This window comes from Gossypium hirsutum, chromosome D03, assembly GCF_007990345.1.
Source record: "Gossypium hirsutum isolate 1008001.06 chromosome D03, Gossypium_hirsutum_v2.1, whole genome shotgun sequence".
Taxonomy (NCBI): domain Eukaryota; kingdom Viridiplantae; phylum Streptophyta; class Magnoliopsida; order Malvales; family Malvaceae; genus Gossypium; species Gossypium hirsutum.
This window is the reverse complement of record NC_053439.1, coordinates 25,425,295-25,438,180: the sequence shown is the minus strand read 5'-3', so window position 1 is coordinate 25,438,180 and position 12,886 is coordinate 25,425,295. Positions and strand designations below refer to the sequence as shown.

The window sequence follows — 12,886 nt, the reverse complement described above, 5'->3', positions numbered from 1 at the left end:
TAGATACTCAGTTTTGGCTATTAACATTTTTATCTTTTCCTTAAAATTAAAAAATATTATATTTTCAGAAATTGTGCTACCAAGTTTATCTCATCTAGAGCAACCACTCTTATTTATAATAGTTGTTTAAAATAATTGTTGTTCGTGAATGGTTATCTCCAGAATAGTTATATTCAAAATAGGGATTTAGTTAGAACATTGTGATCTAGTGTAATTGTTATTTGAGAATAACTCCTGTCGAGAACAACTAAAGTTTGAAATAACTCTTGCTTAGAATAGCGATGCTTCAAGAATAACTATGTTTAGAACTACCATTGTTTGGAACAACTTGTATTTTATACAATAAGAGTCATTATTTAGAACAAGCTTTACCAAGAAAAACATTACCATAGAACAACTCTTATTCAAAACAACCACTACATTAAGAACAACTATATTGAGAACAACTCATGTTTGAACAAGTCAAAGTAATCATTATTCAGGAATAACTCTCAATCAAGATCAACCATTGTGTTGCGTTTCAAGAGATGTTCCGCAAAACATGTTTCATATGGCACTGTTTCACCAAAGTAGAAGTGGAAGTAACCTCAAAATATGGTTGAGTTCTTAGGCTATCTTGGCTTTTGGGATGTTCCAAAGAGCTTGACTTGGTGGATCAGATATGCAAGTAATTAAGAATTCTTCTATTAACTTTTTCTTGTAACGTTGAGTACTTTTCTCTCCTTTCAAAAACATAGTAAATTTTTTTTCACTCTTCACCATCACCAACGCCTTTCACTACCCCTTCTTAATCATTAATACAATTTTAAATGAAAAATATCTATCATTATTCTCATTAATTATCAACTTTATAACTGCTATTCTTAAAACAATGTAAATAGAAGCTTTTCACAACTGTTGAAAAAACTTTTGGCACATTTGTATTCCAACTCTCAAAGCTCTCTTTAAAATTCTCTTAACTTCTTTGTTAAGTTTGAATCTGCTCTAATCTTCCTCTCCACTTTCTCCCGGTACATTTCATTCACTTGTTCTCCATCAAAAGAACCTTTATAGAGGTTATATACAATTTTTTTTATACAATATTAAATGGGTGTCTATCTAAAAATTTAGTTATTGTTTAAGTTTACATACTTATATTTATAAAAATAATCCAAAAAAAATTTATTTAATATGATATGGGGATACAATCTTCATAACATGCAACCTGATTTCTACTGCCAATATTACACAACTCTTGGAGGAAAGTTTTTCTAGACTTGTTTAATAGCCTAAACTATTTAAAAAATCCTTTTATTATTGTTTTAATGATAAGAAATCCAAAATTTTAGGAAGCCTCAAATGCCATTCAATCAAAAATGGGGTGAAAAGGCAATTGATAAAAAGAACGAAACATCCATTTTCTTATTCATATTTGAAAATTGACGGCCTCAACTACAGTAACCAATCATTGTCTAATATGAACTAAAAAAAATGAACTATTCAAAAAAAATGAACTCAATAAAATAATTAATGGGTTCAACTTAGAACCCATAGTTTTCTTTTTCCCTTTTCCCTGCAAGAGTAAAGATCCCCCAATTCATGCATAAAAAATATGCTCAAAACAATTACCTTCCTCCTCTTGGTATTTAAAGTATACCTGGAAACAATTCTGTAATCTACATGTTCCTTTTAGCAGTTTATTCCACACTGTTCGACATCCGGTCCAGTCACCTTGGTAGTAAAGGGATCAATCCGAACCCATAAAAGTGAGAAGATGGAAGCAAGGAGAATAGCCCACACAACAACAATGGTTGGCATCCGATTTTGCCGTCCCATTAGACCCTTAAGGAATGGATACAAATGAATGATCACCCAAAATGCAAAGAACAGTTTCCCAAAGAGAGGGCCCCAAGATTGATAACCACTGTTGATAGCATAGGAGACTCCAGCAACCACTCCGACAAGATTAATTATGAGGAGAGTAGTTGGAGGAATGAGTAGGGTAGTCCACTTGAACATATAGAGTTCTGCGAAATCCCCATCTTCATCAGATGCTTTTGAAGTGACAGTAAAATTGGTATCAATGCCAGCAAGGACTTTTAGAAGACCCTGGAACACAGCAAACAGGTGGGCGGATACACCTCCAATAACCCAAAACTGTTCATTTCTCCACCATTCATCGATCCCTACCCCACTCCACCTCATCTCCAATATACCAGTGGCAAAGATGGAAAGAAAGAGAGATATGAACCAGATACTTGCAATGTTACTGATCTGCAATATAGGACAACTCAGAAATTAATCCCCACCTGGTTTCCAGTCAAAACATCAATTATAATTTCTTAATTTGAAAAGCTATTAATTATTCATAAACTTCGGTGACAACAATTGGAAATTTAGTGATGTCTCTTAATAAGTTCTTCTAAACAATGTCCTAGCAAAATGACACATCATATGGCAAATTGGAGTTTATAAAGTGGTAAGTGATAGGTTAGTGTCAGCACTGACCAAGCAATCAAATTTTTTTTTCCATGAGGCTGAAATTGACATTGTACTTACCTGTGGAATAATAAATTTTCCAGTCAGCAGACAGACTGCAGGCAATGTGCAGTAGGCTAGAAGGGGAATGGCTGTAATTGGGTATATCGTGGTGTTAACATAAGCAAACCTCTCAAGCCATTTCAACCTTCCACTGTACCCATACCATATCGGGCAATGGCGACTGAATAGAATTTCAACTGAACCTAAAGCCCATCGAAGCACTTGATTCAAACGATCTGAAAGGTTAATCGGAGCGGATCCTTTAAAGGCAGGGCGCGGTGGCATGCAATAGATTGATCTCCAGCCACGAGCATGCATCTTAAATCCTGTAAGAATATCTTCTGTAACTGAACCATAGATCCATCCTATCTGCAAAACATAAATTTAAAGCCTATAAGATGGAACAAAATTGACGAAACTGTGTCAATAATTCAAGAAAAGTGCTCCATCTATCATTGATTCACCTTAAAGCCTTAAAGAAAGAAAGAAAATAAGAGGGAATACTAGCTTCCTATCCTCCAAAAGATTTATTTACTAAGTTACTTTCAAGGAAGAAAGCAGAATGCAAATGAATGATTTTCTCCTTGAAAACCGTATCCATATGCTCAAAAAATAATTTCTTATAAGTTTGATCTCATATTGAAAGGTCCGGTCCATTTCTGATTTGTCACATCACAGCTACCAGCTAAATGTCTATGTTCTCAAACAGAAAAAGGGAAACTAAAAATAGGTGAAAAGAGAAAAGGGCTACACACCTCGCTTCCCCAATCGGTTTTGTCCTCATATCCACAGCTAATGACATGAATAGCTTCTTTAAGGAGGGATTCTGGAGTTGCAGACTGCGGAACACCACCATTTTCCATAAGTGTTGAAGCAACAAAAACTGCTGATTGACCGAACCTTTTTTCTAGGGTCATCTGTGACAGAAGATGTGAGTTCTCATCATCGAATCCAGCACCTACAAACAAAATGAAAATAATTCAATATCACAACTTCAAAATTTGTGTTTCATAAGTAAAACCAATACACCATAGTTGCATTTTTTATGATCAAAACTCAAAAGTAAAACCAACACTAGCATGGGCAGAAGTCAACATAAGAAACACATCGGGCATTACTAACAGACATTAACCAAATATTTCATGCAATTTGTAGAATACTGAACAGAAATAGTTAGCATATTTCTGCTTAAGCACAAAGTATATAGGGTGGAATAATATAACCCTTAATGAGAAAATAATGTCGAACAACTCCACAATGAAACTTCCAAAATAAGGGTTTGAATCACTGAAAACAGAACACAGCTAAGAACAAATATATGTGTATATATATATTCATTCTAAATAAGTAGAGTGACTGTTGAAAACAAACAGCAAAGATAGAAAATCATACCTTCTACCCCTTCTATATCTTCTAGATTATATATTGGCACAGTTAAATTCACATGCTTTCCTGATTTCTTATTGCTAGAGTCCTTTTTACTTGACTTGGAACTCTTCTTTTGCGATCCACCAAAGCATGAAGAAAACAGCCCTGGTTTTTTATGCTTGGGCTTGAGAGGAGGTTCATAACCATACAGAGCTGTTCTGTTGAAGACACACCCCGTACCCACATAGACAGGGCCTTGAATTCCATCCAAGCCTCTTAAATTTATCTAAGAATTGATTAAAAATTAAAAGAAAAGAGGAACATTAAATTAACAATTATGTGACTAAGATAGGATGATAAGTTGGGATGCAACAAGTTCATCGAATAGCTGGTCAAAGGAGCTTACATCGAAGAAAACAGTGTTACGGTTGGCATAACGATCATTTTTATCTATTCCATCAAATCTTTGGGGAAACTGAACGTAACAAACTGACTTTCCAAGATTGGGATCCATCAAGAAACACATAGCTTCTCTCAATGCCTTGCTGTTGTTTATGTAATGATCACAATCAAGATTCAACAAGAATGGTCCATTGGTGAGAACTGCCGAAACGCGAACCTGATATTGATAAACAGATTCTTAAGCTGCTATGCCTAAAAACAAGAATCTCTAAGACTAAATTACTGACTTATTTTGCCAAAAAAAAAAGTTACTGACTACTTACAAGTGCATTCATAGCACCAGCCTTTTTGTGATGCTGAAATCCAGGACGTTTCTCACGAGACACGTAAACTAATCGTGGAAGCTCATTACCATCAGAATCGAGTCCTCCACTATGACCTAAGAAAACCTGCCAATTGTAAAGAAAAAGACATGAGCTTCAAACCATGAAGGGAAGCCAATACCATCTTCCTGGTGTCATGAAAATCATAATATACACACAAGGAGAATAAATCTAAAAATGCAGAGATATATGTAATAATAAATATAGAGCAACAATAACTTGGCTTTCAGAATTGTCTGATCCGAATATTTAGCATATAAGACATGCATTCAGATATGCTCAACATCTTCATAGCTCAAAAGAAAATTCTTGCTTCTGAAAACTAATTGCTATACACTAAGAATCTGAACCAATCATTTAGAAAGCCCTTCCAATTCTAATTGAACAAACCTGGATCATTCCTGGATGATCCCTTGTGTTATTTCCTGGCCAAGGAGTGCCATCTTGCATGATCCATCCTTCATCAGGAACTTTTTGTGCTTTAGCAACAAGTCCATTAATGCGAACTTTAAACTCTTCATATTCTCTCTGCATCAAAAGCATAATTGTTGTGTAAAACAATGTAAATACCTATTAATGTATCACCAGCATTAAATGAAAGTAGAATTTTCTACCTTCATAGCTCTCCGTTCCTTGACAAAATCAGGTTGAACCTTATCTTTTAGGTAATCGATCTTTAGGGCAAAGTACCATTCTGGAGCTCGTGGTTCAATGCTGTATTTCTTGCAGAAAGGAACCCATTTTCTGGCAAACTCTGACGTTTCAGATAGAGCTTCAAATGTTAACATAGCAGCTCCATCATCTGAAACATAGCATGAAACTTTATCGACTGGGTAGTCAACTGCAAGTATGGATAGAACAGTATTGGCTGTGACAAGTGGCGGTTCCTTTAAAGGGTCAACAGTACTGACAAAAATGTCAACAGCAGCCAACTGGTATGGCTCTCCTTCTCGGTCATATCTGTGAATTATCCAAAAATCGGGAATCAAAATTCATTAGGACTTCAAACAGTTTTGCATCGTCCAAGACCTCAGAAGTGGAGTAACTACCTCAAGGCCAGCCTGTCAAGATATGTTTCACGGTTCACAGGAAGCCATTTAGGGAACTGATCCAATATCCATGATATTGCAAACCATATCTCACAAATCACAGATATCAACCACAACACATAGGCATTGGGAACTGGATTTGTTATACGATAATGCAGGAAAATGCTGAGAATAACAAGCCGCAGGACAATGACCATCCTATAAGGGTTAATTCTAGAGGAAGGAATTGACACTTTCCTCGATAGAGGCTGGCGGGCTTCATCATTTCTGCATTAAAGAAATATAGAGAGAGATGATTAACAAGAAACAGTATATAATATATATATACATATATCGACTATTATTATCTAATATATGAAAGCAAGCCTAAAGGACAAATCAGAATCTCGAGAAAAACTCAGCTGAAACTGGAAACTACTCAAAATATACCACCAGAGATTACCATGATAGCACAAAGCCTGGAAGTGCTTCCTTTATAGAATCAGTTATAATGTCTATTTCTTTGTGTAAGACTAGTATACTGTGTACGATACTGCATAATGTAATATTTGTATACACATATAAAGTTCACCCTAATGGAGAACATAATGGAAAAATCAATTAATTTTAAAGAATATTTTAGATAGCATCTGTTTATCAAGCTGAATTATATCCTGTGTGCAGCTGATAGAGATATGCGCACATTGAATGAACAGGAATACATAATAGTGAATCAAGTGAGATGCTTACAGTATAGAGTCATCCATAACTACATCAGTGCTGGCATCAAAATCCCCACCTCCCCTGCCTTCAGAAGGGGCATTACTAACACTCATCGGAACTGCATTCTTCTCTGGCTTTATCTTCCAACCATCAATCCTCTCCTTCCAGGCTACATTGCCAAACCCTGATGACCCAAACTCTCTTGCTGGATCAACCAACCTAATATTACCTGCTGAAAAAAAATAGTTATCACTTCATTGTAGCATCCAACAGCTAAACCAAAATTGATGTCTTCCGCATGATGGATTCGCTCCATACCCTTTCCCCTGATCCCACTTTCAGGAGAGGCCATTGAGGTTCTTGCAGGAGATGCAGCAGACAGCTCCCCAGAGACCTAGAACCAGAAAAAAAGTTCTTGTTAATTGTACGCTCAGAACTCTGAAAAACAAGAGAAGCAAGAAAATATTCCTCAACCTACAGAGCTGCCATTGGTGAGAAAAGGAATATGGTTAAGAGGAACTTCTTTGTCGTAGATGGGGGGTGCCATGTCTGACCCTCGGCTATAATTCGTATCCCAACTCAGTGTTCGCTCTGCCTTCTTATACCTCTCACCTTGGGTACGTGATGTTTGATTCAAATTATTTGCTACATTATTGGCAACAGCATCTTCCACTTCTTCCCCACCAATAGCAGGGCTTCCTAAAGATAAAGAAGAACAAAATAAACATAACTCTTGAATATTTGGTACTAGTGGAAGAATAGCATAAGACAGATTAAAGTTATGATGATTTAACCTTTATGCCTCTTGTACTTGGTCTTGCATTGAGGACAAGACTGGGTACCATCTTTCCGCTCGTATTCATAACATGGACGGCAAACAGGAAATGCACAAATATGGCAAGCAACAAATGACTCACCATCAGCATTTGAGCCAACATTATCACTGCAGATCTGGCAAACTTGTCCCCCAATTTTACCAGATTTCGCCTTAAAGCAATGAAACTAAAATTCAGTTTTCTTCCTCTGGGGAAAAAATAAAATATATTTATAGATAATCATTCCCAAATACAGCAAAGAAGTCCCAGATTTAGAAATTATGAAAGAAAAGTGGGGCACTTCTACTTTAATGGAATTTGGGAACATATAATCACATTATTAATTAAATTCTACTAATAAATGGGCATTGTATAACAATGAATCAAACAAGTATAATGAAGCTTAAAACAGGACCCAGATTCCAGAACCTAACAAAACAAATAATCTAAACCAAATCCAGAAAAATGTAAAAGAACTCGAACAAGCAGCACCCCGTTTAAATCTTTAAGTTAACTAGCAAGTGAAGGCAGATTCTTAACAATGAAAAAAAAAAGAAACAAAAGTAAGAATTCAAAAGGAAGATTTATTTGCAGCCCAACTCTAGAGATCCAAACGAGTCAAACAAAGATCAAACTTTGGATACAAAAATAACATAAAAAAGATAGAGGCGAACGATATAGCCAAATCAAACAGAAAGGCACTGACCACTGAATCTGCTGTTGCATCCATTTGGTCTCTAAAAGGACCAATGCCAATGCCAATGCCTACTAAAATTGCAATTCAAATGCAGCCCCCAGATCAAGAAATTACCCCCAAAAAGACTAAATCTTCAATGAAATCAAACTCCACCCAAAATAAAATAAAATAAAATTAAAAAGAAATGTGATACATTGGGGTCTGGAACACCGCTCTATCGCAGCAGACCCAATCTTCAATGAAAATTCAACCCAAATTCAAAATTTCTTTAAAAAATTGTGATACAAATGGGAGCTGTAACGCCCCTCTACCTCTTCCTATAAGAAGAAGCTGGCAGGGAAAGAAAAAAAGAAAAAGGCAAATGGGGGTATATAGATCACACCGACACTAGAGAGTGAAAGAAAGGTAAACTTGTTAAGGTCACAGATCCCCCGACTTAACATTAACTTTTGCGATAATTCAGAATTCACTGCTATATCTTGAGATTTATCAAATTTTAACTCATACAATTTATAATTCTAATTCTAAGTTAGAATAAGGTTTTTATTTAAATATGTATTTATTTGACTGAGATGATATTATTTATTAAAATATTATTATATAGTTAATATTTAATAATTTTAAAAAGTAAATACACATTATAGAGGTTTTAAATCTCAATATATTTTAGATTTCTTTTGGTGATTGTAGTGAAAAAATATTTATTCTTTTAAATAAAATGTAATAAAATTTTAATAAGAAATATTTAATTGTATGTTTCCTAATAAAGAAAAAGCGGCAGGAACACAAGCTGAAGATGTAGAGTGTAATATACGTTAGAAGCGGAGATAATTTTTTTTATGGATTTAGGCTGAGCATTTATTTTTATTAGGTGCGTTGAGTTTTCTTTTTTTCATTTACAATATTTAATTTTATCATTATTATTATTTCTATATTAATCACAGATAAATGTACTATCTATTTAAAAAGACATTTAATTGATAAATTATACTCTAAACTATACCATTTTTTTATAATATGGTATCTTAATTATTTTATTAAAAGTGATACTTAAATTATTTTATTGTTTCCTAAGTCTTAACATTATTAAAAGAAATTAATTGAGTAATTATATTATGTCACATCAACACTTTTTTTATTTTATAATTTATATTAATATTAATTAAAAAATAAGTATAATAATATTAAAAATAAAAAATATTTTCCCTCCCTGATCCTTGCCTCTCTCCTTCCTCTCCCCCCACTCTAAAAGCTTTTACTAATGCCACCCGAGTCAGAAACAAAACCTGTCAAAGACATCTTAATAGCCATAATGTATTCGAATTTTCAAACGATTTGTCAAAACACACCATCTTCAAGTGACAAAACTTGTTTCTTCAATTGACATAAACCAAGCAAGTGATGAAACTAGTTCCTGACTCCTAAGATAGTCGGCTTTCGTATACCACAGTAGTGGCTGTATTCTTCCAAGAGATTGCGCATCTCCAAGGCCTCCTCGAAATAGTTGTCTTGGTTCTTGTCGATAGTTTGAACAGAATCACCACGGGTTAAGATAAAAGGCATAGTTTTTATTAGATCTGATCATCATCAAGCTGGATTTGGGTTATGTCAAAGAAAAAATTTTAGGCTCGTTTTTTGGGCCTGATTTAGTCTAGAAATAAGCTTAAAATTTTTCTCAAGTCTAACCCAAATAAAAATTGTTAAACTCAAGCTCGACCCACCCGTATTAAATATATAAACACAAATTTAAAAAATATAATCTTTCAAATATACTAAAAACTTTAAAATAAATGTTTCCCAACAAATTGAAAATGCATTAAAAAAAAGTTTTTATACTTAACATTAAGATAGTTGCAAGTTACAACTTAGCAAACAAATGACTTTAAAATAATAGCAAAATTAATAATAGAATAAGAGTTATACAATATTCAAACAATAACAATAAAATAGTAATAATATAATAGCAATACAACATTAAACAACACCAGGGAAAAAATTTTAGGCAAATTTAAGTCGAGCCATGGCAAAAAAATCTCTTACTCGAGGCTTGACTCATTTTAAATGGACCTATTTTTTGTCCAAATTAATTTTTCAGGCTTATATTTTTATCTAAATTCTTTCATTTTCCAAGAAAGCCTTCAAATTAGGACAGAACTCATGATCAGTTTTAATTTTCTAACTTGCTCTCTCCAAACTTGAAAGGCCTAGGCAGTTTGACAATGGGGGAGAGAGAGGGGAGAACGATGGTGGGAGGGAGGGAAAATATTTTTTTTTAATATTTATTTTTAATTAATATTAATATTAATATAAAATTAGAAGATAATTGCTAATGTGTCAGGATATAATTGGTCAATAGGTTTTTTCTTTAATAATATTAAGATTTGGAATGATTTAGATTTAGATAATGGTGGAATAGTTTAAGTACCATCCCTGATAAAAAAAATTTAAATACCAAATGGAGAAAAATATGTGCAATTTATCAATTAAACTTTCTTTTATATTTGTCTTATTTCTTCCACGTAGTATTATTAAAACAAAAAGATAAACTACTTAATTAATCACTCAACCTTTTAAGCTCTTTTATTTTAATCACTCAAAAAAATCCTTTTAAATTTGGTGACCAACATTAGAAAAAATTATCATTTTAATCACCGGACGTGAATTAACTATTCACATGATCACTTTTAACTTTTTATTTTTACTCTCATCTTCCTCAGCAACTTACCTGTAGTATATGAAAAATCACAAGCTGATTTCTACTGAAGATTAAACAAGCAGGGCTGTGATATGCCCATCAAGAGCTGATGGGGGAATTCAAAAATATTCTTCAAGTTGGAAGATTAATTTCATGGCATCCAAAGAAAGATGAGATGGGTTTGGTTTCATTCCAAAAAAAAAAACCGCTATTTGGGTGGGTTGATTTTATTTGAGCTCTATGCAAAAGTTTCAACCTTTTACATAATAATGAATCCTTTCATACATGTAAGATTTTAACGATGTTTGAGAAAAAAGTGAAAGGATCGAATCACATTGAAGTATTTAGTTGTCCAATTGTTCATATTTCACAGATTACGTTTTCTATATAAAAGTATTGGTAAAATTTTCAAAAGGTTAGCAATTATTTGCAAGTAAAGCTCATGAGGGAGTAGGTGAAAAAAAAAGCATTTAAATTCTAAATTAAACAAAGACCAAAAACATTGAGAAGAGATGTTCTGAGATTTCAATTGTGGGAAAGAAAAAAATAACTGGGGTTTATTTAGATTTGGTTCGGGTTAGAGATAGACTATAAGAAAATTAAAATTAAATTTGTGTTTTTTTCTCAATTTTAAATTAGATTTGTAGATGTATAGGAAAATTGATAATTTTGAGTTAAGGAAGTAAAATATAGTTAAAAGTGATTATTTGGCATTTACCGTTAATGACGATCACGGATTTAATATTTAGATGATTAAAATAATAATATCTTTTAATGTCAGTGATTAAATTGAAAAAGAAAAATTAATGATCAAAATGAGAACATTTGAAAAATGAGTGACCAACTAGATGGTTAACTCAAACAGAAAAGGGAGCTTTGCTCAAGTACTGTAATTGTAATTGATGATATCTACGACCAGAAAATAAATATGGACACTACATTTTTTTTATAGAGAAATATACATTATCCTAATTGGAACTATTATGATTCATTCATGTTTTGCGTTGAGTTGATTATTTATTTGTATTAAAATTATAAAGTAAAAATTTAAAAATTAAATATACTCTAATCAAAGTTTTCAGAATCAAAATTGTGTTCGAGCTGATCAGACCACTGCTTCGTATAGTTCAATTAAATAAATCATTAAAAAATAAAACAAAAACATTTTTAAAAAAATTGGTTCAATCGATTTTTTAACCTAATTCTATTGACCCATTTTGGTTTGCGGGTCAACTAGTCTAATGCCTCTCTCCCTAGAACCTTTGTCAATTTAAACGGTTCAAACAATCATGACTCTAAGTCTCTACACTTTGTAAATTTGTAATTTAATCTTCCAACTTTAATTTTCAAGATTTTGGTCTCTTAACTTTATGGATTTAAAAGTATGTTTACAAATTATATATAATCACGTAATATTTTAATTGAAAAGCTAACGATATTAACTATTTGAACTAATTAATAAAATTATAAAAATCTAAAAACCAAATTATGTTAAAAATTAAAATATAATGATTAAATCTCAAATTTAAGCATAATAAAAAAAATTAAAATTAAAAATTAATCGTTTTTCATCAAACGAAAAAAGAAAAAAAGAGTTTGTGTGTCACGTGTCTCAAGAAAGAAAGTTGAAATTTAAGCATAATAAAAAAAGACTAAAATTAAAAATTAACCATTTTTCATAAAATAAAAAAGAGCTAGAAGTTGTGTGCCGCATCCATTAATATATAGGTATATAGATGTTAATCACATACTAAGTATTTTCATTTTTCAAATCTATTCTTTAGATAACCACTTAATATTTTGATAAATAAAATCTTTAATTTTAATTTTCTTTTATTTAAACCCTTAACTCCAATAAACCTAAACTTTTAAATCTTAAATCCTAAAGAATAAAAATTATAAAAATTTAATTGAATAATTTTGTCTCTAATCTTGATAATCAAAATCTAAATGAAACAATAATGATTTAAACAAATCATTTAAAGGTCCCTTCAAATTCCACTAACGCTTCAATGTGGTAAGATTTTGATCTTTTTTAAGAGTTGTTTTCTCCAATCTCACTACACCTCCATTGGAAATGCTTTCATGCCAAATATTGGTATACATAAATTTCAAATCAAATATTGATTTGGAAAAACCGGATTCAAATTTTATTTATAACTTTAAAAAGAAGTTACAATCTCTAGATTTCTTTATTACAAAGAAAACTCATTTTATTCTTCTCTCTAGTATAGCTTTGATCCAAGAGTTGTTTA

At 32.4% G+C, this 12,886-nt stretch overlaps 1 protein-coding gene across 4 annotated transcripts; it reads right to left on the bottom strand.

The window, feature by feature from the left end:
• Nucleotides 1–1,376: 1,376 nt before the first annotated feature.
• On the bottom strand, nucleotides 1,377–8,392 carry LOC107945371 (probable cellulose synthase A catalytic subunit 8 [UDP-forming]). Of its 4 annotated transcripts, none has more exons than XM_016879344.2 (14): nucleotides 7,946–8,392; nucleotides 7,219–7,411; nucleotides 6,903–7,123; nucleotides 6,743–6,818; nucleotides 6,452–6,653; nucleotides 5,723–5,989; nucleotides 5,288–5,633; nucleotides 5,064–5,201; nucleotides 4,614–4,739; nucleotides 4,295–4,507; nucleotides 3,913–4,174; nucleotides 3,276–3,478; nucleotides 2,539–2,889; nucleotides 1,377–2,253 (listed from the first exon to the last, which is right to left on the bottom strand). In XM_016879344.2, the coding sequence occupies exons 1-14, from the start codon at nucleotides 7,967–7,969 to the stop codon at nucleotides 1,669–1,671; spliced, it is 3,207 nt and encodes a 1,068-aa protein (XP_016734833.2). In that variant the 5' UTR covers nucleotides 7,970–8,392; the 3' UTR covers nucleotides 1,377–1,668. The 4 variants fall into 4 exon arrangements, with proteins under 4 accessions (XP_016734833.2, XP_016734831.2, XP_016734834.2 ...); XM_016879342.2 differs by having other exon boundaries at nucleotides 6,452–6,656; nucleotides 7,946–8,381; XM_016879345.2 differs by lacking the exons at nucleotides 7,219–7,411; nucleotides 7,946–8,392 and having other exon boundaries at nucleotides 6,452–6,656; nucleotides 6,899–7,040.
• Nucleotides 8,393–12,886: the final 4,494 nt, after the last annotated feature.